At 59.3% G+C, this 27,400-nt stretch overlaps 1 protein-coding gene across 8 annotated transcripts; it reads right to left on the bottom strand.

The window, feature by feature from the left end:
• Positions 1-558: 558 nt before the first annotated feature.
• WIZ (WIZ zinc finger) lies at positions 559-27,191 on the bottom strand. 8 transcript variants are annotated; one of them, XM_025293715.3, is made up of 13 exons: positions 27,024-27,191; positions 25,351-25,614; positions 20,226-20,298; positions 16,193-18,357; positions 14,767-15,090; positions 9,986-10,156; positions 8,580-9,083; positions 7,126-7,524; positions 6,005-6,553; positions 4,361-4,888; positions 3,748-4,167; positions 3,295-3,490; positions 559-2,288 (listed from the first exon to the last, which is right to left on the bottom strand). In XM_025293715.3, the coding sequence occupies exons 2-13, from the start codon at positions 25,553-25,555 to the stop codon at positions 2,129-2,131; spliced, it is 5,694 nt and encodes a 1,897-aa protein (XP_025149500.1). In that variant the 5' UTR covers positions 25,556-25,614; positions 27,024-27,191; the 3' UTR covers positions 559-2,128. The 8 variants fall into 8 exon arrangements, with proteins under 8 accessions (XP_025149500.1, XP_025149502.1, XP_025149503.1 ...); XM_025293717.3 differs by lacking the exon at positions 9,986-10,156; XM_025293718.3 differs by lacking the exon at positions 7,126-7,524.
• Between the last annotated feature and the right edge of the window lie 209 nt (positions 27,192-27,400).

Below are 27,400 nucleotides of genomic sequence, written 5' to 3' on the forward strand. Positions count from 1 at the left end.
TCCCTCTGTGGCAAGAACAGCATTCAACCCTTTCGAGGACCGGCCCCTATCATGGCATCACTGTTGGTGGTGCAGGACCTCCTACTTTCTAAGTTCTTGAATAGTTTGAACTTTTTCTTTACATCCAGCTTACATCACTTTTTAAAACTAATGTATTAGTTTAAAAAAAACTTATAAAAAGCTGAAAGAGGTGGTGCCTTTGGGTCAGGTCTCATTCCGAGAGAGGCTCTACCAGCATTCAAAGTCTCACATTAGACATGAGTAGTAGAGGCCCTCCTCTGGCAGGCAAGATATGTATCCTGATCTCATAGGAGCAGAAAAGCCAAGTGTGCAGGCCAAGACCACCCTTGGGGAGGAGGGGTGCGTACTGTCACAGCTTGTGAGTCCCCCGTTCCCAGTCAGGGGCATGGTTGGGGGCCAAGGATAATGGGGTTGGGGTAGGAGAGGCCTCTGCCCCAGGAGGTCATTCCCACTTTGCAGCCCCTGGCTGTTTTAAGTGAAAATAATGAGCTAAAAAATCACATGCAATAAACAAGAAGGAGCAGCCAACAAAATCTGTTAAAATCTCAGAAACGTTCAATAAACATTTGCAGAATGAGAAAATAAATAACAACGAAAAGGAGCCAGCAGCTCTTTTTCCCCCTTCTGTTAGTTGGGTTCAGGGAGAGCGTGTATCTCCCCACACAGGTCACATGTCTTGAAGGCAGGGCAGTCCCAACGGCTGTGAGCTTCACCCACCCCACCAGTGAAGGTCCCCACACCCTCAATGGACAGCTCCTGCCCTCGGAGAGCCCTTTAGGCCTCAATCACGGCTCAATCCTGGCTCCCTTCCCAGACCAGCTGCCCAGAGCTCTGGTTCCTCTCCTTGGCTCACAGGAGCTGCCGCACCAGCTGGCCAGAGACCCACCTGCCGCCCCCTCCCCCAACCACCAGCCATGCCATGGAGGGCCAACAGCTGGGAACTTGGGCTCATCCCCAGACAGGTCTGGTGGGCTTGGCAGCCAACAGGAAAACCCAGGGCTTCCAGGGGCTTTTGGCGGAGGTGGCTTGATCCCAGCCCTGGTTGCCAGACGGACAATGCCAGCCTGTCCACTCGACAGAAAAACACAACGCTGGCTGCCTGCCCCGGGGTGTTTCCAGAAGAGAAATTTAATCTAATTTACATACTTCTAGGTACATCGATAACCAAAATGTGGCCACTGAAAAAGTTAAAAGGGCAATCGGCTCCCGGTTTCTAGCTGGCCCAGGATTGCAAAATAAAAAGATCCACGTTCCTTATTCTCTACACAAAACGCGTTTTTAAAAAAGTGAAAGGTCTAGGGAGCTATACATAGAAAGCAACAGTGAAAAGGGGGGAGGGTGAGGGTGGGGAAGGAGAGTCCCACCCCCACCCCCTCCCAGGCCCCAGAGCCCCCGAGACTCTGGGAGGGCCTTGACACGGCAGGAGGCAGCTGTCAGCTCTGAGCTCTTCCTGGCTGGGAAGGCCCCTCTTGCAAGGGATGAGGGGGAGGCGGCCAACAAGGATTTCCGTGGCATTGTGGGCTCAGGCAGGGGGCTCCCAGGCCCTGGCAGAGGGCCACAGAGGGAGTGTGCCTTCTCCTGAGCAAGCACCGTGGCGTGATGTGGTAGTCGTTCAACTCGGGAACTGGAGGGCTGGGGCCGATTCCCGGGTCTCACGAGGTCCGTGAGTGCGTGCGTGCATGTGTGAGAGGGTATTCACAGGGGCAAGGGCAAGAAGGAACCAGGACAGGGGTCCTTGGGGTCTTTGCAAGTGGCCACAGATGGCAAAAATAGCCCGCCTGGCTGCTGGATGCGGGAGAACGCTGGTCTTCCTCCCTTGTGAACCGACTGGCTGCCGCCAGACACCTGGCCGCCGCCGCTGCTGAACCAAATGGGCAGGTGGGTGTGGGCTGGAGGAAGCTGCCCTGTGTGTGGCCCCAGAGTCCTTGGGCTAGGGGAAGGGTGGCTAGCTGGCTTCCGGTGCCCCGGCTGTAGTGTGCCCGGCCCGTGAAAGGTACCGGTTTGAGGTTTTGGCTTGCTCCTTTGGAAACAGAAAAGAAAGAGGGAGGAGAGAGAGGAGAAGAAGGAGAGAAAGATGGCGTGAGAGGGGGTCTGGAATGCTTTTGTGTTAGGGTGCCTCTGCTGCCGCTGTCTGTGCCTGTGGGGCCTGAGGCTCCTCCGGCGGGGGGTCCGCTTTGGAGAAATTCATCTCTAGGATGTGCCGCTGTAAGTGCCGCACCCACTCCTCCTGGATGGAGAGGGGCCCCTGGAATTCCACCTCACAGAACCTGGGGGGGCGCGGGGAACAGAGAGAGGAAGAAGTGGCCATTGCAGTAAGGAGAGGCAGAACCATAGCCCTGGCCACACCCTGAGCATCAGGCACACCTGCTGCTCCTCACTGTGAACAAAGCAGGCCCAGGATGTGAGGGAAGGGGGACCCAGAAGTTAGGCATCCTCCTACGTACAGCTACCTCTATCCATCACGGGGTTGTGCTAGGGCCCCTGGAGAGACCCTCCCTATGCTCAGGGCAGTCTGCCAGCTCAGGTGCTGGGTACGGGTCACTGAGCTTCCCAAACACCTCTGCCAGGTGACTGAAACATGTGCTCTGAGGCGGAGAGGGACCCCAGGGAAGCAAATGCAACCCTGCCCGGCCCCAGGAGAGAAGGATGGGAGTCAGGGAAAGGGGGGTTGGGCACCAACTCCCACCCACCTGACTCACGCTCACAATTCATCCACTCCTCACCCTCTCAGCCTCAAATCCAGAACCCAAGCTCATGGTCCTGAGTCCTGGGTTTGAATCCTACTTCTGACTTGGCCTGTGTGGCCTCAGATAGGCACATCGCATCCCAGACTCTCAGTTTCCTGGACACTGATGGATGTGTGGACTTTACTAACAATGAACTAAGACCTATTTTTTTCCTCCTTAATCCAGCAAACACTTGCCAACTGCTTACTATGTGACAGGTACAGCTTGAGTGTTTTGTAACTACACAACTTTTAATCCTGACAACAAATCTATTTGGTGGGTCTGTTACCAATCCCATTTTATAGGTGGGAATATTGAGGTATGGAGCAGGAAACTCTTGCTCAAGGTCACGAAACTGTGTGTCAGAGCCGGCAACTGAACCCAGGTCTTGCAGGTTATAAAGCTCAAGGGCCTGAGGCTGTGGGGCATCGCTGTCTGTGAGGAGCCCCCACCCTGGGCCCAGCCACACCCCAGTCTGGCCCAGAGGCTCTGGAGGCCCAGCCCTGGGTGGGCGGTCTCCTCCCTCCCCCAGGGGAGGGCTGCATACCTGCACTTGAGGGTGTAGATGTTGCCCACGAACTTGACCAGTGATGTCTGGGGGGGCCGGGGCACCAGGGCGGGGACTGGCCGGACCCGGGGCGGAGGTTGCCGCACCTCCTCCAGCTTCTGGTGCAGGTCATTGGCCTCCTCACTGCCCCGGGCCGCAGAGGCATCTGGAGGGCGGGCTTGTCGGCGCTCAAATTCTGAGGTGGGGAAAAGCGGGGAGTGGGACAGGAGATGAGCCGGATGGCAAGGCCCCCGAAGAGGTTCCCGCCTTTAGCGAGCGAGGGGCAGATGCTGCGGGAATTTTAAGTCAGGATTGCTGGTGAATGGAAACCTCCTGGACCGCGGGACAGAGGGTGGATGACTGAATAAGAGGGTGGCTGGGAAAGTGACCTCAGGGGAGATGCATGGCAGAGGACCCGGGGGCAGCTCATGACCCTCCTCCACCAGCACTCACTGTTGATGTTTTGACGCTGGTGCTCCTCGGCCTTCACGGTGCCTGGCGGGCTGGCCGCCAGAGGCCGCTCACCACTGTCGGCTGCCCGGCCAGCCTCGGGCCCTGGTTCACCCCCAGCGCCACGGCCCACCACAGCCAGGCCCCCAGGGGCCAGCCCCAGGGGCGGCCGCTTGTCTCCATCACGGCCGTGGCCGGCACTGCGAAACTTCTTGGTGAAGGGACGGCCGCTCTGGATGTAGCTCCGGTAGGCGCCCGCCTTCTGGGGCCGGTGCTTGATCCACTCACTCAGTGTCTCGATGGGTGAGCCGTTCACGCACCACTCGGTCACGCCGAACTGCCGCAGGTGCGCCCGGGCGTGACTGGCCAGAGCCTTGCGGTTTTCGAAGTAAAGGCCACACAGCTCGCAGCAGGCCTCAGTGGCTGCAGGCAGAGGGGGTGCTGCTGAGCCCCAGCCCCGAGGGAGCAGGGGTACCCAGAAGGCACTGCCCAGGTCGGGAGTCAGTCCCGCCTCCCACGGGCGCCTTGACCCCCACTGGGGCTGAGCGACATGGCACTGCCCAGCCCGACAGGCCCTGGCAGATGCCCTCCCTGGACCCTGCCGCCCACTGCTTACAGGAGTGGGAGGTCTTCTCATGGAGGGTCTTTGCCTTGAAGGGCAGTTCAGTCTGGATGTAGGTCTTGGCCTTGACCTCTGCTGGGAGGAGGCGGTCCTCCTGCAGGGGCCGCTTGGCTGCCACGGAGCCCAGGTAGCCGGTGGCTGAATGCTTGGTGCCAGTGATGGGTGCCAGGGTGAGCTCACGGGGAATCTGGGCTGGCCCAGCTCCAGGTTTGCCTGGCCGGCCAGCCATCGGCGCCAGAGGCAAGGGGGCCTGCATAGGCCCAGGGGCCACTGTGGGGGGCCCGTCCTCGGTCAAGGCAGGGGCCAGGTCTCCAGCCGGCGGCTCCTTCTTTATGAGGCATGGCTTGGATTTCTTCTTGAGGATCTCCCGCAGCGTGTCGATGGGTGAGCCGTTGACAGACCACTCGGTCACGCCCATCTGCCGCAGGTGTGAGCGTGCGTGGCTTGACAGGCCCTTGCGGTTCTCGAAGAACTCGCCGCAGAACTCACAGCGGATGTCACGCACCGGCTCTGCCCGGGATGCTGCAGTGGGTCGGGGTAGGGGGAGGAGAGGGAGGCGGCGGCTGTTGGCAGGAAGCCTCCAAGCTCAAGGTCAGTGTTAAGTGCCCCACTGCCCATCCATGCAGTCCCAGACCTGAATGGACCCACTCCCTCATCTGCCTCCAGAGGCCCTTGAGTACATGATCCAGCCCTTCTGCTGCTTCTATCACCTCAAATTCTAGCTGGCTTCACGATGACTCCCTGACACTGTGATGGATTGAGGGGCAAGTGCTCCCTGGATCCTGGACTCAGCTGCAAGCTTGGCTATGACTCCCTGTGTGAAGCTGGGAGTCTCAGTTTCCTCCTCTGCAAAATGGGAGATGGAAACCACCTCTCTTGTGTTCCTGGGGTCTAAAGCAGGAGCAATTCAAAACATGTGGTTTACAGCAGTCGTGGAATGCATATGAGCACTAAGGCAGAGGCCTGGGCCCTCCTTACCTGCTCGGCACACAGCAGCTCAACCAACTGGAGCAGAATGAACACAGTGAGAGTTTGAGAGGGGAGCACTCTTGCTTGCTGTAATAGGGATGTTACAACTACTGCATACACGGACCTTTGTTTCAGCATTAAAGCTAAGTGCTTTACACCACTTCGGAAAACTGTAGAGTTGGGAGCATGAGCATCTCCATCTTCCAAAAGAGGAAACTGTCCAAAGTCACGTACTGGTAGACTCTGGAGCAGCTGAGACCTTAACCTTCTCCAAATACCAAGTGCTTAGTGACCGGGAATATCAGAAAGACACTCATTTCCAGCACTTAACACTCCTGCCCATGGCAGACATCACTGATTGATCCCTACAAGCGTGTTTTTTTTCCCCTAGAAATCTGGATGGTAGCCACTACCAATCAAAGATGGCAGAGAGAATCTCTTTACCCCTGCCTAATGACACAATTCTGCCTCCTTCACAGGAATGTAGAATCAAGCAGCAGCTCACTCAGTTGGGGGTCTGCATAGCTGGAACTGTTAGCCCCTTGTCCTCTGGACCTGTGTACTCCTTCCTTTTCCATTTCAACCCTGGGTGTTCCGGGTACCCCCGAGGGAAGTGAGGGGAAGACCCCTCTGCCTGTTCTCCCTGTCCTGCCCCAGGGTCACACTTACACAGGTTCAAGGGGGTCATGTCTTCCCGAGGTGCCACCCAGGGACCCTCGGATGGGTGCGGTTCCCCATGAAGGGCCCCCGGCAGCATCTCCCGCTTGATCTCAACCCTCATTTGTTCAGGCTTCAGCTTCTTGGGCAGGGAGGGTGAGGAGAGGCCTGGGAACATCTTCCGGGCCGTGGGAGGAGGAGAGACAGTTGGTGAGTGGCCCAGGGGGCTGCCTGGTGGCGGCAACTTCTTGGCCAGGGGTGAGAGGTGAAGGTCCGCGGGACTGCGGGCTTCCAGTGAGCTGCCAGGACCTCCGCTGCTCACCACCTTGGCCAGAGCTTTGGGGCTAGGCCCTGATGGGTTGGGGGGTCCGCCAGGCCGGGACTGGGTCCGTCTCTTGAGGATCTCCCGCAGCGTGTCGATGGGTGAACCGTTGACGTACCACTCGGTTACGCCCATCTGACGCAGGTGCGAGCGGGCATGGCTCGACAGGCCCTTGCGGTTCTCGAAGAACTCTCCGCAGAACTCACAGCGGATGTCGCGTGCCGGCTCCGGGCCCGAGGCTGCAGCGGGAGAGAGGGTCGGTTAGCTTCACCGGCACTGTTAGCATCATCACCTGCGGGTCTCCTGGTCGGCTGGGCGTGGACAGCAGCATGTCCAGGGGCCGGGGTGGTGATGGAGGGTAAGTGCAAGGGAGGGAGCTGAGGAGCGGGCTGGGGGTGGGGGCAGACACCCGGCCAGGAGCGCAGGGAGGCTCTAGAGAGAGCCTGTGGGCCTTGGGTCCTGGTGGAAAAAGGACAGAACCAAGACGCCACAGCCCTGAGGGTCCCAACCGGGATGGGGGCAGGAAGTGGTAGCCCTGCCATCCGGATCAGGGGCAACCATGGGCACCTTCTATACCAAGAGGCAGCACCCCACCCTTGGCCTTCATTCTGAGGGAAGGTCAAAAGCCGAGAGAGAAGGCCTAGCAGCCAACGGCCAGCAAGATCTCTGGGCAGAACTGGGCCACTGCTAAGGGCCCCTGTCCACTCCCGGCCTCAGCAGGGAAGGAGGAGGGACAGGGCTGTGACTCCCCACCCTGGGAGGGGCTCCAGGGCCCGCAGGGAGGACCGGGGCGGCTGAAGCGAGAACCTACAGAGGTTGAGAGGAGACGGCTCCACATCAGAGGCCCAGAAAATGCCAGCGGCTGCGGCGGCCGGGAGGTCCTGCTTCCCCCAGGGGCTGGCCGTACCCTTGGCCTTCAGCTTGGCCCTCTTGGCCGGCGGTGGGGGGGGGAGCAAGGAGAGGGCCGCAGGAGCGGGAGGAGGCCGCCCCAGCAGGGCCAGGGCGCCCCGCCCGAGTGGGAGGCGGATCTGGACGCCGGCCCTCCGGATGAGCCCGTGGAGCACGTCTATGGGGGATCCCTTGGCATCCGGGTCGCTGACGCCCAGGTGGCGCAGGTGGGCGCGGGCGTGGCTGGACAGGCCCCTGCGGGTCTCAAACCAGGCACCGCACAGCTGGCAGTCCAGCTCTCTGCCCCCGTCACTATCTAAAGCTGCGGAGACAAAACACAGGGGGGCGGTTCACGGCCGCCACCTCGGCCGGCCCTCCAGGACTGAGGCGGGAAGGCCTGGTGTGAGTCTCGGCGGCCCAGGCTGGTGGGAGTCCAAGACTCATTGCTGTTGATTTATGAGGTTTGGGGCAGCAGAAAGTCATGTTCCTTGCCTAGGCCTTTGGCATCAAGGTGAGTGTAGAGAGCTTAAGGCTACGGAGACAGTGGGGTAGAGAGGCAGTGGCCCAGTTCTAATGGCACAATCTGAGGCTTCCAGTCCCCCTTCCCAGGTAGCTCAGCCAGGGAAGCTGTGCAGGATGGGCTGGAGGTGACAAAGCAGGGGCACACTGGCTGCCAGGCATCACACAACCAAGGGCACACCTGCTCAGACCCTTGCTCCTGGAAGCACAGACCGTGGAAGCAGCTTCATTGGAACACGAGGTGCAACTGGGGTGCCCTGTTGGTCAGGGGGCCAGACCCTAGGCTCACTCTCAGACCCTGAGGCCCACAAATGTGCGGGGAGGTCTGAATTCCTGAGATGGCCTTTGTTAAGTCTGCTCACCATGCCTGGGAGTTGCTTCCCAAGCCCTTCTTTGCCATGCCCACAGGCAGCCCAAGAGGTATAGTTCCAGCCCTGGGCACGGAGGTACCTCTGCAAAGGACACCAGGAACAAGAGGATGTGAAGACAGGGCCAAGCATGGGCCCACCTGGCTAGTGGACCACCTGTTTACCTGCAGGACCCCAGGTGCCCCATGGGAACCCTGGCTACCTTCACTGCCCCAACCCTCAGGCTCAGAGAAGGTCAAAAGCAGCCCTAAGGGGCAAGGATGACCCTGGCAGGCTTAGTAGCCACCGCCAGACTTCCAGGGGGAAGAATGGCGAAGTGAAATGGGATACAGGTAATATGCCCAAACGGAGACACAGCACCTTAATTAACACGCTCTGACCCAGCCGACCCAGGATACGCAGGCACTATGATCCCCACTGCATCCACCCTGAGCCCCGCGGCCCAGCCTGAGGCCCCACCCTTCCCTCGGCTCCCAGGACCCGCACTCACTGAGGTTCAGGGGCCCCTCGTCTTCAGACTGGGGCCACTGGGCCTTTGGAGAGGCTGGCCGGGGGCTCAGAGACAGCTGGGGGCTCTTGTCCTCAGGATTCTTATGGGTAGGGGAGCCCGCCAGGGCCAGCGATGCCTTCTTGAGGAGTGGGGAGTTGGGCGGGTGGGCCAGGCCCTTAGCCGAGAAGCCGGGAGGCGACTTGATGGCCTTGTTGACAGCAGGGGCATCGAGGGGCTTGGCCAGGGCGAGCAGGCCAGGTCGTGGGGCTCCAGCGACTATCTCCTTCGGCGAGTTGGACTTCTTCGTCAGGCTTGGGGGCAGCCCGAGGGGTGTGTCAGGCAGGCCCTTCTGCTTCACAAGCTCGTAGAGGAGGTCAATGGGGGCACCGCTGCTCTCCGACTCAGCCACCCCCAGCTGCCGCAGGTGGGAGCGCGCATGGCTGGACAGGCCCTTGCGTGTCTCAAAGCAGGCACCGCAGACCTCGCAGGTGGTCAGGCTCTGGGCTGGAGGGTGAGACCGAGGCCGGGAGAGCTGTCTGTGAGGCTGCACAGGCTCTGCTCTCCCGCTGTTCCTCCCCCTGGGGTCCCGCTCACGCAGGCTCCTGGCTTCCGTCAGCCCCTCCCACACTTAAAATGACCCTAATGAGGCAGGATTTAGCCTGTTCAGTTTTCAAATATAGGAAACTGAGTCTCAGAGAGAGGGGGAGGAAAAGTTGTGCCCAAAGGCACACAGCAGGAGGCAGAGCCCTTGGTGGTCCACCCAGTGACATGCTGTTCACATTTCTAATGTACCAGGGTGTCCTGGCAACAGGTTTTCACACAGACGCTGACCTGCTAGACACACACTTTAAAGAGTAGCTTAACTCATGCCCCAGATGCTAGGCTGGTGGCCTCAGCCATGGTCTCCGTGGAGCCCTGTCTGCACGCTTTTCTGCAGAGCCCTCATCTCTACTTCTCTGCTTTGCTATCCCCCAATGGCAGTGACCCCCAAAGACAAAGGCCAGGTCTCTTTTGCGTCTCTCACATCCCAAGGGTCCAGCACAGTGCCTGCCATTACTGAGTAACAACCTGAGAATCAACGGAAGTACAAGGCAGTTTTATGGAGAAGATCAGATAGCTACCAACAATTAAAGTCAGCAAATGAACTGGGTCTGGGGGGTGCGCTCCTGATGACCGTGCCCACTGCCTCTCTGGATGCCCCTCCCCTGGCCAGGGCTTGAGGCCAAGCATACCTGTGGCAGCAAAAACTCAAGAGAGAAGACAGCCGGGGGTCTCCTTGGTACCATGAGATGCCAGAGAGAAAGCTGTGGCTAACCTAGGGCCTCCTCCCCATTAAACCTCCAGCCCAAGAGCTCCCTGAGAGCATGACCAGCCTGGTCAGCACCCTTGTCACCTGCGCCACTCACCCTTGAGGTCCGGCAGCTCTTGCTTGCTGCCATGAGGAACCTCTGCAGCCATTTTGCTGCTCAGCCGATTGGCCACCTGCTCCAGGGGCCCAGGGACAGGCAGGCTCTTCTTGGGAAGCGGGGGGGAGCCCAAGTCCATGGCCACCATTGCGTTTTCCTCAGAACCCAGGCCTGTGAGGTTGGGAAGACAGGCTCAGCCCAGGTAAGGTGTGGGCTGTCTACCCCTGTGAGGACGGAGGGCCAGGGGCGTAGGGCTGGCAGTAGTGGGAGCCTTCTTCCTCATCCTTGGTGCCTGCTCTCACTCTGGGACGCAGCTCACCCCATGAAAGCTGAGGCTCCATCCATAACCCCGAGCTCCGATACGACGCAGGGATGTCGAGGCCGCCAACTGACAGCACAGACTTAGGAACGGCTTCCACCTACCACAGCACAGACAGGTCACCGGACACAGTGCTAATCTCAGAGAAAATATCTCTCCAGGCAGAGAGATGTCTCTGGGCTCCACTCTGCGGAGCGGAGCATCTGTCAGTCATGGGGGGACGGGTAGGTGGCAGTCAGAAAGGGAATTCGGAAAGAAAAGGCCAGGGTCAGAGGCCACAGAGGCAGTGCAGAGGCAGGCAGCACAGGACTGGAAGGGAGGCTCCCAAAGACTTGTGGGGAATCTCCACCAGGCAAGACAACTGGGGGCCCTAGGTTGGTCTTCTAATCTCAAGCTAAGCCCAAGGAAAGGGTAAAGGTAAGAACTGTGAGCCTGGAACAGCCGGGAACCTGACTGGGGACAGTGAGAATGGGAATCACTGAACTTTCTCAGAAGTTTCTGAGGCATCCATCGGGCTGGAAAGCTTCTCTGGGTAAGATGTATGAGGACAGAGAATCAAAGGTGAGTTTTCATGGTCTAATTTTTTGGAGAAAGGGGCCTGAGAGGCCTGTTGAGTCCGAGTTTTAGCGTTCAGAGCATGGAGAGAGGTCAGAATGAAGGAATGGTGTGTCAGATGGGGCCCTGGAGGTGCTCCGTGTTATGAGCAGCGGGAGGTGGGGAGGGATGGACAGGTAGGTCCCGGGCTCAGTCTGAGTCCTACAGAGGCAAAGAGAAAGGAAGTTGGGGTTCGGCGGGGGTGGGCGCCTGGGACGCCGAGGACTTTGTCAAAGTCTCCGGGTGGAGTGGGCTCATCTGTCAGTCGGGGCAGCGACCGTGTCAAGGCTGAAGTGACTTGGAGTCGGTTTCCGCGCCGGAGGAACAGAGGCTGCGGTGAGAGGCAAACCACGGGCTCCAAGGAGCTTAGCGGCTATCTGTCAGATGGGGTGAGGGTTCAGCAAAGTGGCGGCGGAGAGTGTTCCTGAAGCTCGGGACCCTGCGAGCCGCGACAGGAGGCCCAGGGTCCCCGCGACTGGAGCGCTTGGGGGAGGGGAAGTCCCGGAGACTGGACGGCGGGTGTCTGGGGCGGCGGCTACAGCAGGGGCCGGGCGGGACGCCAATTCTGCCCTCCCCGCACCCTCCCCGGCGCGGGCTCTTACCCGGCGCGGGCGCGGGCCCGGGCCCCGGCTCCGGCTCGGCCTTGGGCCCGTCCCGCGGCGGCGGCGGCGGCGGCGGGGGTGGGGGCGGCGGCGGCGGCGAGGGAAGAGCCGCGGGGCCCGGGCTCGGGGGGCCCGGCGGGGGCGCCCCCGCGGGCGCGCGCTCACGGGCGCCCCCCGCGCGCGGCCCCGCCGCCGCCTTGCTCTCCGCTTTTGTCACTCGGCACTGGGCGGTGGAGGCGGCCATCTTGGCTCCGGCGCACGCGGGGCGGCCGCCCCAGGCGAGAGCAGCCGAACGCCGAGTGCCGCCGCCGCAGAGCCTGCTCCGCTCCGCCCCACCCCTCGGGGTGCGCCCAGGGCAGCCAGCCGAGCACCGAGCACCGCGAACGAACCCCTTGTCCCCGCCCGACCAGAGGAGAGCTCGCGCACTCACGCACGCAGTGCTACTAGCGGCTGCCAATTGCTGCCCTAGCCGGGTCTCAACGGCCCGAGACATTCTCCCCGTACCCTGGACATCTCTAAGACTACGATGGGAATCCTCCGGCCACACGCATTCGCCTTAACAGCATCCAGGCTCCTAGAGCCCGACGGGCGGACCTAGGACCTGCCTGGGGACACTGTTTCATTCCCTTCCTTGGAAGTCTCCCCTCCGGGTCAGGAATCCTGGAAGACACCTGATCCCCAACCAGGAGGATCCCCCAACATCATGCTGTGATCCAGCTGTCCCCTGACGGCGCTGTCTGGCAATCCTACTGAACTCCACACAAGGCCGGCACCGCGCGTTTCAAGCGCAACCTGCTTCTCCCTCCCCCAAGCTAAACGGATTGCCCCCAGCTGTTACTTGACAGCTGGGTGGGACTAGCATCTGACCACTGCCCCGCCCCCAACTTGGAGTCCGCTCCCCACCGCCCACTTTGAGAGGCATGGGAGATCCTTCTAAGGATGGCCGCTTCTCGTGGTTGGTGCCCAGACCTGGCCCTACTGTTGGATATCGTTTCTCAAGGCTTCTAGGATCTTCTCAACCACTCCTTAACACCCTCACCCACAACATGTTCACTGAAAGACTGATTATACCCCTAACCCCCCAAGGACAGGGCCAGAGCGGTAGCAGGCTGACTCCTTTGTCCCAGTGACATGGTCAGATTACTCAGCACTAACTGAGGGCTGGTACATTGGTCTTCTGATAGAAACAGAACCTGGCTGCTGGTTGCGTGTTGTCATCCCCTGGGTGCCTGAACCGGGTGCCAAGTAAAGGGTTGTAAGCCTGACATCCAGGACTCAGTCAGAGAAAGAAGGGGCCAAGGTTGGAGCCTATAAACTGCTTCCTGTCCCCCCTTCACCCCCTTCCCCACTCCCACCCGCAACTAGCCATCTTCAGAGCAACCGCACCTCCCAGCCACCACTGAGACACCAGGAAACCTAGCCAGGTATGTGAGCTGAAGGGGATAGCCTTCACAGAGGCAAGAAACCTGAGGTCACGGCCCCACTCCGCCTCTCCCTGAAGTGTGACCTCAACCAACCACTATCCTCTCTCTGTGCCTCAAATCTCTTCCTTGTCCAAGGAGGGGAGAGGGCTTCAACAGCCACACTCTTCCCTTTGCAGACCCTCAAATGTCCTTCGGTCTTGTGGATGGATCCAGCAAAGGCAGAGTACAGATCTAGGGGTGTGCGTGTGTGTGTGCGCGCGCATGCGTGTGCGCTAAGTCACTACAGTCGTGTCTGACTCTGAGACCCTATGGACTGTAGCCCGCCAGGCTCCTCTGTCCACGGGATTCTCCAGGCAAGAATTCTGGAGTGGGTTGCCCTGCCCTTCTCCGGGGGATCTTCTTGACCCAGGGATTGAACCCACATCTTTTATATCTCCTGCATTGGCAGATGGGTGCTTTACCACTAGCACCACCTGGGAAGCCCAGGACCCTGAAAACTCCAGGTAGGAGAAACAGAAGGAACCCTTAGCCCCAAGCAGCCCCTGGACAATTCCCCTGTCCAGGTACCTTCTCCATTCCTCAGAGCCTACTTTCTCCTCACTGCTGAGTTTTTCTCCTGTGAGGTTCAGTAAAGACTCCCACAAAGTCAGGCTTTGTCAGGCTGAGTCCTTCATATTTCCACTTCCTCCATGGAGTCCTGCCCCAGGCTCCTTCACCAAAATATTACTTCTGGATCACCCAAGCCTCTGACGAGAGCACCTAACGTGGTGCTCAGAAGTCTAGCTGTGCTGCTTTGTGGCTGTGGCAAAGCGGATGACCCACAGTTTCCTTATCCAAAATACAGGAACACCTTAGCTGCATGGAACTGTTTTGAGGTGTAGGTGAGGTGAAACCTTGGGACACAGCAAGCTCTCACTTAAGGGAGGGGTTATCAATGCTGCTGGACACAGTGCATGCGTGTGTGCTCGGTTGCTCAGTCGTGTCCGATTCTTTGTCACCCCGTGGATTATAGCCCACCAGGCTCCTCTCTCCACAGGATCATCCCAGCAAGAATACTAGAATGGTCGTCGTTTTCTCCTGCAGGGGATCTTCCTGACCTAAGGATCGAACCCGCATCCCTGTGGCTCCTGCATTGGCAGGCGGATTCTTTACCATTGAGCCATCTGGGAAGCCCAGATGGACACTGTAGGCACCACTGAAAATCTAGAATGTAAACTCTAGATCTACACTGTCCACTTGGATCACCACTAACCTTGTACTAACTGCCTTTGACTCAACAGCCATATGTGGCCAGTGGTGGTGACCCTGTAGGACGGTATGAGTCTCTAGAGAACATTTCCATTGCCTCAGGAAGTTCCACCAGACAGTGCTGCTCCAGGTAAAAGACATCATTAAGATCAAGGAGGGCTTTCAAACCCCAGCTCCACATGCTTTCAGCTGTATGACCTGGGGCATATTAATGAAGATCTCTGAGCCTCAGTTTCCTAATTGATAAAATGGGGATAATAACACCTGCCTTTAAAGGGTTGTTATGAGGATATAAATGAGTTCATATTTGTAAAAGGCTTAGAAGAGTATCTGGCTCCTAGTAAAGAGATCAGTAAGCCTCTGTTAAAACCACTGTCAGGCAGGGCGGGGAGGAACTGGACCTAGACAGAGCCCTGGCCCAGCCACTGAGTAAAATAGGACCCCTAAGTGGCAGGACAGTAGTCAACCTACTTGGTAAAGTGACTTGAAAACACTTGCAGGAAAGCAGAGTGGCGGCCCACCTCCCACTCCTCCATCCCTCCAGGCCCCTGGGAAGGGTCAGGGCTCCAGCCTGCCTGTCCCCTTTCCCCTTACCATCTCCGTAGGCTGGCCCAGGGTCCTCAGCCCAGGTGGGTGGGAAGGGCACTGTAAGAGGTAAGCGGGGCCGGCGGGAGGTCAGGAAGCCACTAGGCGGCACCCCAGCTTCACGACACAGGGGGCTGGGGGGCCGCTCAGCAGCTGAGGTGGCCAGCAGCTCTTGCAGGATGTTGATGGGCGAGACTGTGAGCTCCCAGTTGGTGATGCCAAAGTCACGCAGGTGGGCCCGGGCATGGCTGGAGAGGCCAGCCCGAGTGTCAAAGCCAGCCCCGCAGAAGTCACAGCGCATCAGGCTGAAGGTGCCCGGGTCAAAGTTAGCCACTGTGGAGACAGAGAGGACATAGACTGCCTGAGTGGGGGGTGGGGGGTGTGTGTGTGTGTGTGTGTGTTACTCTACATCTTCCGCTCTCCAGTTCCCAGGGCCACTCCCCCAGTGGATCACACACCCCGTGCTGGTCCTCACCCTGGATGCCTCCCTGCCCTTTGTTGTACATGCTCCTGCCTGCATCTGCTCACTTAAAGAAGCTTTCTCTTCCTGGCCTTCTATTGTCTCCCTTCACACAGCTCAAAGCATCAGGGATCTCACCCCCAGAAATACTTCTCCAGGATCGATTTGCAGTCATTTGGACAAGTGTTTGATTAATACCCTTCTTTCCTCTAGAGCTCATGTCTGTATCACCCCAGTGTTATCAATGAAACCTTGGCTGAATGAAGCAATGGATCAGTGGGTGGGATGCCTTCCTCTGGGAATCTGCTCAGATCCCCCAGAGATGGGGATCTTCTCTGAGCTTCCCTAAACCCCTCCCCGAGTTGCCCCCATCACAGCCCAGGTCCCTTAACATTGTAACTGCCTAGTTTTGTGGCAGTCGGTCCCCTGCCCGTTCCCCACAGTGTGCATACACGCACACTCTCTCAAACACCATACCAGCCCCTCCCCATGTAGGCTCCATGTCTGCCAGTATCAGAACTCCCCAGGGCACTCATGTGGAGACAGACCTCTGGAATCAGAACCTTGGTGCCTGGGAATCAGCATACCTCACAGGCAGCCCCAGGGGTTCTGAAGTCAGCCAGGGTCCCACCATGCCTCTGGGACTGTGCACTTCAGAAGGGCAGGGACTCCTTTCTGTTCATTGTGGTGACCTCACTCAATAAAGATTTGTCGAATGAAGGATTCAGTGATATTTTCTGCTTGGGGCTGACTCCTCAGCCCACACTCCAGCTACTGGAAGGGCCAGACAGTTGGGATGTCCCCATATCTCCTCTGATGCGGTGACCTTGGCCCCAGCTCCCTGCCTTCACCCTGCTGGGCACTGCAGGAGGCTTTAGATTGAGGGTTTGTTGGTTCAGGACTCAGCCACCCAGCTGTGCGTCTCCCCGGCCTTGGCCTCGGAGGGAAGTGGGTGCTGGAGTGGAGCCACCCTACCTTTTTTCTTCTTCTTTTGGAAGGAGAACCTGCGCTCGATGGCCTTCACCTCCTCAGCGGAGATGAAATGCCGCACGTTGTAGCTGACACCCACGCGGTTCAGGTGGCCCCGCACGTGGTTGGCCAAGCCAATGCCATTGTGGAAGCGGTCAGGGCAATAGGGGCATTTCCGCTCCTCAGGCTTCAGTGCCACCCCTGGGTCCCCATCCAGGAATGGGTCCAGCCCCAGAGGGCCCCCCAGTGGAGTGTCCAGGAGCAGGAAGTCCAGGGGGTGGGCGCCCCCCAGCCCCAGCTCCTCAGGCTGCAGCCTTGGGGGGGCCCTGGCCGCCGCAGCCATGACTCGCGGCCCGAGCTTCGCCACCAACACTACAGGCACCATCCCACAGAGCTGCTGCTGCTGTGCCCGCGAGGCCACCGCCGTCTGCAGGGCTTCTCGGAATGTCCGCTTCAGCTCCAGGGCTGACTGTGGGATGAGGCTGGGGCTGGCTGGCGGCGCGAAGACCCTGTTTTCAGGGGGAAAGTCCATTTCTGAGGCCAGCAGTAATTCCTCCTCCTCCTCCTCCTCTTCCTCCTCTTCCTCTTCACTCCATGGGTGCCTCTGGTCCTCCAGGTGGCCTGGGAGCCCCTGAGGTTGGACAACACTCTTGCTTCTGCTCGCCTGTAAGGAGTAGGCAGTGGATGCTAGTGGCGAGGGGAAGGCTGGCCTTCCCAGGGGCCTCTGGCTTGAGCAGTGTGGGAGTGGCTTTGACAGTGGGAAATCCCTCGTGCCCAGCTGCTGGCAGCCTGGGCCAAAGGCCAGGCTGGGGTCGTATCCAGCCGGATTCTCCTGCCACGTGGGGGCCAAGAGCGGCTCAGCTTTGCCAAAGTAGTCGGCGGCCTCAGAGAATCGGGTGTAGGCGTCCTGGCTGGTGCCAGGCCGGCTTGCAGGGCCCTCCTCCTCAAAAGCCTCACCATCCTCCTCCTCCCAGTGGGGATGGGCGTGCACCAGCCTCACATGCTCCCTGAGCAGGCTCTCACTGGGCGCAGGGAAGCCACAGAAAACACAGGCACTGAGGCCCGAGGGGTCTCCATAGGGCTGGTAGGCAAGGGAGGTGGCATCGGGGCCTGGGCTACCCGCCCCGCTGCTGCCCCCGAAGGGCTCCTGGGCTGCTGGGCCCCGTGGCTCCTGTGCGTGCAGCTTGGCATGCTGCACGAAGGCCTTGGAGGAATTGGTGCCAAAGACGCATCTGGGGCACTGCAGCCGTGCCTCCCGGCCCGCATCACCTGGGACCTGCTTTAGCTTCTGAATCTCCTCAATGATCTTTTCCCGGGAGGCCTGGTGCAGCTGGCGGTGCCGCTCGAGGGCACCAGGGTCGGCAAAGGCCCAGCCACACTCGCCACAGGCCAGCGGGGCCAGCTCAGCCGGTGGCTCCTGGCCCGGGGCTCGGCGGTGCTGGCTCATGTGCTCCAGGAGGTGCTCCTTTTGCTTGAAGTAGATGCTGCACTCGATGCACGGGAACACGGCTGGCTCCTCGTCTTCGTCCTCGTCGGGGCTGTCTGCCCCCTCGGCCACCTCCTCCAGGAGCTCACACAAGTAGGGCCTCGTCCGGACGGAGGACAGCAGCGGCTGCAGCCGCTCCACAGATGCCTCTGAGTTCACCGTCCAGGTCTGCGTGGCCACCTCTGAGGCGGACCGGGGCAGGCTCCACTCGGACGGCTGGGTCAGGCCCTCCAGGCCTGCCAGGTGCTCTCTGGTGCCCACCACTGGCCCATCCAACGTCTTCATGGTATCATCTACAGGCATGAGCACTGTCCTGAAGGAGGTGAGGGGTGGTGGCTGGGGAGGCAAGTCCATGTCCAGCCCCGCATCCTGGAGCGGGACCACCTCATCTGCGTCTTTCAGCCAGTCGAACCTGGGGCGGCCCCGGGGGACCTTCTCAAATACCTTTGATTCCCCTTGGTGGTGGTACAAGAACCTTCTGGAGCCCTCCAGCTCAGCATGGGGCTTCACAGTTCTCATGATGACGGAGTCCTCGAACCTCTGCTCAGATGCGAGGTCCTCCCCAGCCTCCTGAACCAGGGGGCGCTCCCAGGGCCCCCGGCCATCCAGGGGGCCTGGGTAGTGGCCCAGGGGATGGGGTGAGGGGGAGCCCGGTTGGAAGTCCAGGCTGCCTCCATCCCAGCAGCTGCAAGGAAGGGCCAATGGGGACAGGTTAGCCACAGGCCTCGGTTTCTTTTCTTGGGCAAGGGACAGTGAGGGGGTGGGGGTGGGGTTCCCAGGCGATCTGACACAGGTTCCAGAGAACTCAGCCCACGGGGACTGAGGCGGGGAGTGTGTGGGTGTCAGCTGGCAGGTTGGGGGAGTGTGTGTGGACCCTTCCAGAGCAGTTGGGTCAAATACGAGATTCAGCTCCCAGGGCTCATGCCTGTGTATGGAACCCAGCCCTGCTGCACTGTGGGGGGTGGGGAAAGGGGCGGAGTGTGCAGAGACCACAGTGGGGATCACAAGGAATGTCTCCAAGTCTGGTGGCACAGTCAACTCTCATATGTCCCCTGGGAGGGTCCTAGATGACTTTCCCATTTCGGTTACGCCGCAGGCTGCTTTTTTTGTCTTGGTCCTCCCCAAATTGGAGTGATTTGTGCATTGAGTTTCCTCTTTCCAGCAAATTTGGTAAAACTCAGCAGCAGGAACCATTCAAGAGAATGCACTTTCCTCCCTACGTCTCCCGTCTTGGGAGGAGGGCAGAGTCAGGCCCTGGGCAGCCTGTGGCTCCAGTGACCCTGACCTCCTTTGAGGGGCAAGGAGAGGCGCGGCAACCTCACTGAGCCTCAGTTTTCCAGCCCTAAAAATGGGGACAAGTCCCAAGAACCAAGAGCTTCTGTGCCTGTATGCAGTGACTGAGGGAGTTTTCTCACACAGTAATCAAAGAACACTTCACACGCTGCAGGTGCTTATTTAAATGATAGCAACCACAAGCTTTCAAATGGGAACCTTGACCCCGTGAAGTGCAGGGTGAATGTGACACAACTCAGTGCTGGGAAACGCTTCACTTGGCCCGAAGCCTAGCTCCCAGTAGGCCCACAACCAATGTGGGTTCTTATTATGACTGTTCCTGATCGATTTCTCTCATTTTCAAGATCTGGCCTCCATAAGCGGCTATGACTCACACCCATGGAACAGATGTGGAGATGGGCTCTACTGCGAGGCTGAGCAGAAATCATGGGGTTACCTCCATGTTAACGGGCCCACTCCCCGCAGGGCTATGGCAAAGATTCAGTAGGGTAAAGTCCCACACTGAGAGCACAGTATACAGAAAGTGCTAAATAACAGAGCTATTATTAATCCCAATATGGACGCTGTTACACATTAGCGCCTGCCCATCCATTTAATAGGGGGCTTCACTGGTGGCTCAGATGGTAAAGAATCTGCCTGCAGTGCAGGAGACCCAGGTTCGATTCCTGGGTCAGGAAGATCCCCTGGAGAAAGGAATGGCTACCTACTCCAGTATTCTTGCCTGGAGAATCCCATGGACAGAGGAGCCGGACGGGCTGCAGTCCATAGGGTTGCAACGAGTCGGACATGACTGAGCGACTAACAGTTTCACTTTCAAGCCATTTAATAAAAGGTTGCTGCCATCAGCACTGCTGTTGATTCCTGCTCCGATGCTACATCCCTCTGGTCTTCGAGGTGAGGTTGTGAGATACACTACAAGGACTCCATTTACAGATGAGGAAACTGAGACTCAGAGAAGCCGAACCTTATTCTAAGGGTCACCTGGCAGAGACAGGACTCCGAGGGTCCAACCTCCAGGCTCCTGGCCTTCTGGCCCTGCTCCCGGCAGGGATAATGAGAGTTGACTGTCTGTGTTCATCCCAGTCCTCCCACCACCCCCTGCGAGCGCCCAGGGGCTTGCCTGAGGGGAGCCACCTCCTCCTGCCTAGCATCCTGATTCCCTCCTGATCCCGTCTCACTCCTAGGGGCTTCTCTTGGGCCTAGGTATGTCCTGCTCACCCCCCTGCCCTCCCTGAGGTCAGGGCCAGCGTGGCAACTCACCAGCTGCTGATCCGATGGGTGGCGGAGGTGGCACGGGGAAGGGCTTCGCTGAGGCCAGGGTGGGGCTGCCCATCTGCAACAGAGAGGGGAGACCCTGAGGGGCTGGGGTCCCCCCGGCTGGGGCCCTTCACAGCACCCCAGCTCCGGAAGCCCAACCGGGCACCTTGGAAGGGCCCAGCTAGCTCCCCACCCCTCTCCCCTGAGAGGCCTCTGGCCTCTGTACTCCTGAGCCCCGAAAGGGTTTCTCTGGAGGGGTCCTCTTGGCTTTCCTAGGGGACCACCAGGGCTTGCTGCCTTCAGTCTTCCTCTCTTTGTCCCCCACCTAGCAGCCAGGGTGATATTTTTTCCTATTTTTTAAGTCACACCCTGGTAAAAACTTGCCTGGCTTCTCATCATACCTCCAATAAAAGCCAGATTCCCAACTACCACCTGCAAGGCCCTGCGAGGTCAGACCTTTGCGGGTCTTTCCAGCTTCGCTGCCTTCTCCTCCTCACCCCTCTCTCACTCTGCCCAGACAGCTCATGAAGCTTCAAGCCCACCTTACTCTTTTTGGCCTTGGGGCCTATGCACTGGCTAGTCCCTCTGCCTGGAGAACCCTTCCCTGGCCACCTGCTAAACTGAGCCTCTGTGATTTCCTCGCTCATTGCCTTTTTTCTTTTCTTTCCTTAGCACTCTCTGAAATTGCCAGGGTCCTCCGCTGGCACATAAGCCACCCACCCCCACCCCAGGGGCCTCGCTCACTGCAGCATCTCAGTGCCTGGCACATGGCAGGTACTCAACCAACAGCTGCCAGATGAAGAGTGAGGAGCCCTTGAGCCTGAGCTGCAGAGGGCCCATCCCTGCCTCCTGCCTCCAAGACCCCCTTTCAGGCCTACGACTTGGAATCACATCCCTCCTAAGAACCCTCACACAGATAGAGCCAACTCTCCATTATCCGCCTGTGGAGCCAATGCCTGGAGTGACCACAGGAATCCTGGCCTGTGCCTCCTCTGCCTGCCACGCCCGCCTGATGCAGGCAAGCATGCCAGTCGGGGCACAGGCCAATTGCTGGGGCCAAGGTTAACACACTGGGAGATCTTGTGCCCCATCCAGAGCCCAACAGATGCAATTGCTGGATCAGCTTCAATTTGAGGATGGTCCAGAAAGAGGGCTAAGCACTGGGGTTGGTACTGATACTTTTCCCAATCCCCTACTCTCCAATTTGCCCAGGAGATTGAGAGCCGACGGTCAGGGGCCAAAGAATTCAGAGCTGATGAGGGTGGAGGGGAAGGGTCAGCAGGCTGTGATCACCGCCACAAGGGTCTTTCTGTGGAGCCTGAGAGAAGGCGCATGACTGGCACGTGGCCTCCAGGAGGTGAGAGTGTGATGGGGATACAGGAGTCTGCATCATTTAGAACAGTTTCTCAAACGTGGGGCTGCTCACTTGAGGGGCTGAATCATTCTCTGGAGTGGGGGGCATCCTGTGCGTTGTGGGATCTTCAGTAGCACCCCTGGCCTCCACACACCAGATGCCAGGAGCCACCCCTACCCTTGAACCTGCAGTCATGACAACCAAAATTGTCTTCAGACATGGTCACAGTGTCCCCTGGGGGCAGAATCTCCTTCCTTTGAGAAGCTCTGTGGTAGAGAGATGGGGAGCAGGGCCAGGTCAGGGTTGAGCCCGGATGCAAGGGTTAGGGGAGTGCTGGAGAGGGTTCGAGGTTTGGGGAATGAAGGCCTGCACCAGCTAAGGGAGTGAGACCCCAAGAAATGTGTCTCTTGAGAACACAAGAGTCCCAGACGTGAGCTTCTTGGGAGAGGCCAGCCAGTTCACGTAAGTCTGAGGGTCCAGGTGTCCTGATTCTGAGATTCTGGGACCCCAAGCTCCTGAGATTCCGAGTGTCCCAGATTCGATGGTTCTGCGATTGCCGTTGTCTAAGAATTCCGCGAGCCAGGGGGCCGTATTGGCCTCTTTGTTTGAGCGGCTCCAGTGAAGCACCTATTTTTAGGTGCTTTGGAGAAAGCAGACCAAGCAGGGTCCCGTATCCAAGACTGTTGGGGGAACTGGGGGCTCATCCGTGGCTTCCACCATTGGAAGGGGGTTCAGAAGTCCCTATGGGTCAGACAAGGCACTCTGGATGCGGCCCCCAGTAATGGCCGTGCCGAGGGGCCCTCATTGGCTCCTGCCATCTGGGGTCCCCCAGGGGCTCTGAAAGTGAGCAACTGAAAATGAGAAGGGTGTCCGTGAGCAGCTTGAAGCCCAAGCCAGGCAGCTTGGTGAAGTGGCCAGGAGTCTAGACATCAGAGTCAGACAGATCCAGTTCAAGGCCAAGCGGGAAACTGAAGGGCATGCCCTTTTCACTCCAAGCCTGTTTCCTCCTCGATATAAGGGCAACAGCTACGGCCCCAGTTTCAAAGGGCCAGAGACGGGCACCAAGGAAGATCACAGAGTAAATGCTCAATCCAGAGAGTCGGCGGTGGGAGGATGAAGGGGGGTGGTTTGCCCAGGTTGGGGTTTAGGGTTGGCTCAGACAGCCCCCAAGTTGGAAGGTGGAGGCTTGACCGAGAACCTCAGGCCCACTCACTCCACACTCTGGGACCCCATGAGGGCAGAAAGGGTGCATTGTTCGTCCCTTAGCTCCCTGGTCCCAATGCCAGGCATGCACCAGACTCTTTAGAAATCCATATGGACCATCCCAGCCCCTCAAGCTTCAGGTGCACCCAGGAAGCCAACCAGAGAAGCCAAGCATTGGGTGAGGGGCTGCAGGTGAGGCCAAGGCCAACAGCTATAATGGAGGACAGAGGAGGCAGTGGATTCATCCATGTCTAGGTGGAGGAGTTTGCAGGTAGCCCCTCCAGGGGTGCTCTTAAGGGCCTCCCAGGACTAGGTGGGGATGAGGGAGGACCCAGGCTTCAGCATGGAATGGCAGCCTCAGAGGCTGTTCCTATTTATAGGCATCACAAGACTCCTAGGGCAGGTGCCTAGGGAAGGTAGGGTGGAACGGGCTAAGAGGGCAGTGGGGCAGACACTCTGTCTGAAGCCCAGACCCTTCTCCACCTTCCAGGCCATGACCCTACTCCAAGTCAAGCCCTCGCCCCATGCCCTAGATGCTCAGCGGTACCATTAGGAGTAGACCCGTCCCCCCTCAGCAGCCACAACCCCCCTCCTCCCCAGGCACGTGCCCTGGACCCTGGTGGACTCCCCAGGGGGAGTGAGCACACATCTACCCACCTACCTACTTGCTCCCTCTCTCCAGACCTGCTATTCTTCTTTTTCTTTTTTGGCCACACCACGTGGCATATGGGAATCTTAGTTCCCTGACCAGGAATTGAATCCACATCCTCTGCAGTAGAAGCGTGGAGTCTTAACCACTGGACCAGCAGGGAAGTCCTCAGACCTAGGACTTCTGCCAGGTAGAGCAGAATGCCCAGTTCCTCAGAGCCAGATCCAAAGAGGGTCCTAGGCCCCAAAGTCCGTTCCCCAGGACTCCCACAGAGTCAAAGTCCTGGACCTGCCCTGGTCAGCTGCATGACCTGGGACACAGTCTTGCCTCTCTTTGGGCCTTGGTTCCTAACAGTATGGGGAAGGGTATGGTTCTTTGAGCAGGGGTCTTGCCCTCTCCTACATGACACCTTCGGGTACCACTAGTCACCTCCACACCGCTGCATGCGTGGAGCCCCCTGTCTGGATGTCCCCTGTCCCCTGCCTGACTCACGGTTCCTCATCCAGGACTCTGGGATGTCCCCCAGCCTGGCCATCCCCCATTGCAACCTCTGCAACTATGTCTTAACAGCTGGTGGCTGGTCTGTCTGTCTGTCTGACCCCAGATGGTAGGGTCCAGCAGGGGCGGAGGTTGTGTGTGTGCTTGGTCCCTGGCTGCGCACCAGTGTTCAGCCCCGAGGAGGTGAGCATGCCATGCTCTGTAAGTAACTGAGCTTCATAAGCCTCACTAAGGTGAGCTGGGGCAGGTCAAGGATGGCCTGACATAGGGTGGTGGTGAAAGATGAGGGCTGTTAAGCCAGATTACTGCCTGGCTGTGGGCCCTTGGGAAACTGACTTGACACTTCAGGATCTGAGTTTCCCCATCTCTAACAATGGATAATAATAACTGAGGTTACCCCACACAGTTCTTTTGAGAATGACAGGAGATGATCACGTAAAGGGCTTGGCATGTAGGAGACCCATGATAAGGTGCTTGGAGATTCCTAGAAACCAAGGCCTTTAGAGCAGGCCAAGGAGATAAAGGGAGATACGGAGTATGTCAGCCTACACCGCACCCACCACTCTTTAGCTACACCAGGCTCCTGCCTGGCCCTTGACTACACCCGGCTCCTCCTTACCATAGGGCCTCTGCACCTGCTGTTTCAAATTCCACCCCTTCAGGGAGGTTTTCCCAGGTTCCCCCAGGCATGATCCTGGCACTCTGTTTAATACCCTCACAGCACCTGTCACTACCTGCCCTTATGTTATTTGTGTAGTTGCTTGTTGTCTGTCTCCCCGACTAGAATGTCAGGTCCCTGAGGGCAGGGACTGTTGTCGCTTTTGCTTACAGTTGTATCCCCAGCAGCTAGAACGGAGCCTGGCACATGGTAGTTGCTGAGTATTTAATGAAGGAATGACAACTCTTTAGGTGGGGATGGTGCGAGATCCCCTTTTGATGGGAAACAGAGGCATTAAGGGATGGCTGTCATCCCTGACTGCCCAGTCTCTCCCCAGCCACTAGGGGGCATAAGCTGTTTGGGCCCCTGGCTCAGAAGTGGGACTCACCAAGACTGTGCAGCAAGACAAACTGGAATAGACTGACGGGAATGGGGGCATACCTGGAGAAAAAGTGGGTTCAGGGAGGGGAGCTCAGGGGTGCTAAGCTGAGCATCTGGACCCCATTAGAGAAGGAAGCCAGGCAGACTTGAGTCAAGTCCCAGCTCCTTGCTTTCCACTGGGGTGGGCCTTGGTCAGGTCATTAGTTCCCGAGACCTCTGTTTTCACAACTGTAAAATGGGCAACTAAGCAGAAGGCAAAGGCTCTGAACCCAGGCAGACTCAGGATCCCAACTCAGCCCCTGATGGGCTGGGTAACTTGGCCCTCCCTGAGCCTTGGGGAACTGGCTGGATGCTCCCATCAGGGCCACAGGGCCCACCCTCTTACCAGAAATGCCACCTCTGCCATCCAGAATGTCTTGAGGGCCCTCCTTGGTGACAGGCAGGTAATGGGTAGACCGGAAGATGCAACCTTCCCCCTCAGCAACCTCGGCCCCACCTTCGATGTCCTCTCTCGGCGCTGGGCCAGGCAGTCTCTCAGGACCTCGAGGACGATCTGGGGCGGCCAGGCCGCCTGCCAGGGGCCCATCCATAGATGCTCTCTGCTTGGCTCCACTCAGCTGCTGGCCCGGCTCAGTGAGGCATTGTAGGTCTGGTGGGGGCAAGAGAGACAGGTGCTCAGGGGAGGCTGGAAAGGGATTCTGCCTCAGTTTCTCCTTCCTCGAAGCCTCTGTCCTCACCCTTGTGGCTTGGTGCCTCAGTTTACCCCCCAAGCACAGATGAGCAAGTCCACAGTGCTGAGGCCCTATCCCTACACATTGATCTCAATGGTCTCTAATCTCAGCACACCTCAGCTTTCGTCCACAACTCCTCTCTTTGCACTGCCTCAGTTTCCCCCACTTTACAGCATTCACGCTCAGACACCTTGCTTTCTTGCAGCATTAAACTTATTACTTCTCTTAGATGCCTCCCTTCATTCATTCATGGTTGCACTTTTCCCAGTTGTGAACTCACTTCCATGCACATGCATATCCTATGCGCGTGCCTCAGCACTGCTACACTCTGATCCCATACACTGTCTCAAGTCCCCCCATCATTACCCCAGCACTTTTCTCACTCCTGTTGCCCGGATCAGTTACCCCTCACTTTTCCCACACTCCAACCCTCCGTCCACACACAACCTTAGGGTTCTCCAGCATTAACCCTTTCACCCTCACGCTCAGCCGCAAGTGACCCCAGCCTTCACCCTCTTGCTTCACCCCGACGTTACCCCTCATGCATACCCAGCCTGGGTTCCTCCATCCCACCCTCCCAAGATCTCTCCAGTCTGCGGGCAAAAGGGAAGGATGGAGCTCCTGGTCCAGAAATGAGGACCCTGGGGAGGCCATGGTGGGTGGGGGCTGTCTTCTCCACCTATAAATACCTTCAAGGTAACGGCGGAAAGTGAAGGGCAGGAATGAGGCGCCCTCCCCAGGGAGATGGTAGGGAGGCCGATCCCAGGCAACCGGGGCGGGGCCGGGGCTCCAGGCCTGGCTGCAGGCGCTGCCCTCGAGGGCCTGGGGGCTCCCAGGGGGCCTATCCGTGGACTGGCCGTTGTGGTGGGGGTCCCTGCCCAGGCCCCGAGGAACCACCTGCGGGTGTCCACCGGGTGGGCACTGCCCGCGGGGAACCGGCGGGACCGCAACTTCGGAGCACTTTGGCAGCGTGGGGAAGGGGGTTCCCTCCTGGACACCCCCGGGGGTCGCAGGGGTGGTGGCAGCGCCGCGCCAGCACACCCCTCGGGGCGCCAGGGTCCACGCGATGCGCCCTCCGCCCGTGCACCTCGGGGCGGGAGACCCCGCGGGACGCGCCGAGGCTGGGGAGGGGGGGACACCTGCCCCAAGACCCCCGCTCCTCCCCCCAACCTGTGCGGCCCCGCCCCCGACCAGGCCCCGCCCCTACAGGCCCCGCCCCCGCCCCCCGCCCCGGGGGGTCCCGCCTGGCCCTGCCCGGCCCGGGCCTCCCCCTCCCCGTGCCGGCTCCGCCCCGCCCGCGGGCTCCCCAGGCCGGGCCGGGCCTCACCGGGGAGGCGGCGCCGCCGGCTGGGTGCCGGGGCTCGGCGCTCCCTTCTTTGGTGCGGCCGTGGCTGCCGCTACCGCCCTTGCGGCTCCCGGTGCCGGTGCCACGGCCTCCGCAGCCGCCGCCGCCTCCACCGCTCGGGGGACATTGTCCCTTTAAATCGCTCCCCCCGCCGCCCCGCCCCCCCGGCGCGCCGCCGTGACCTCAGCGCGACAGCCCCGCCGCGCCGCCATGATGGGGAGGTCCGGGGCGCCACCCCCCCCCCCCCCGCCCCCCCCCGCGCCACCCCGGTGGGGGGGCAGCCAGCAGGCGCGCCGCCATTTTGGGAGTGGCCAGAAGGGTGACCCTTAAAGGGCCCGCGCGACCTGAGAGTCCAGGGA

This window comes from Bubalus bubalis, chromosome 9 (assembly GCF_019923935.1).
Source record: "Bubalus bubalis isolate 160015118507 breed Murrah chromosome 9, NDDB_SH_1, whole genome shotgun sequence".
Classification (NCBI taxonomy): Eukaryota; Metazoa; Chordata; class Mammalia; order Artiodactyla; family Bovidae; genus Bubalus; species Bubalus bubalis.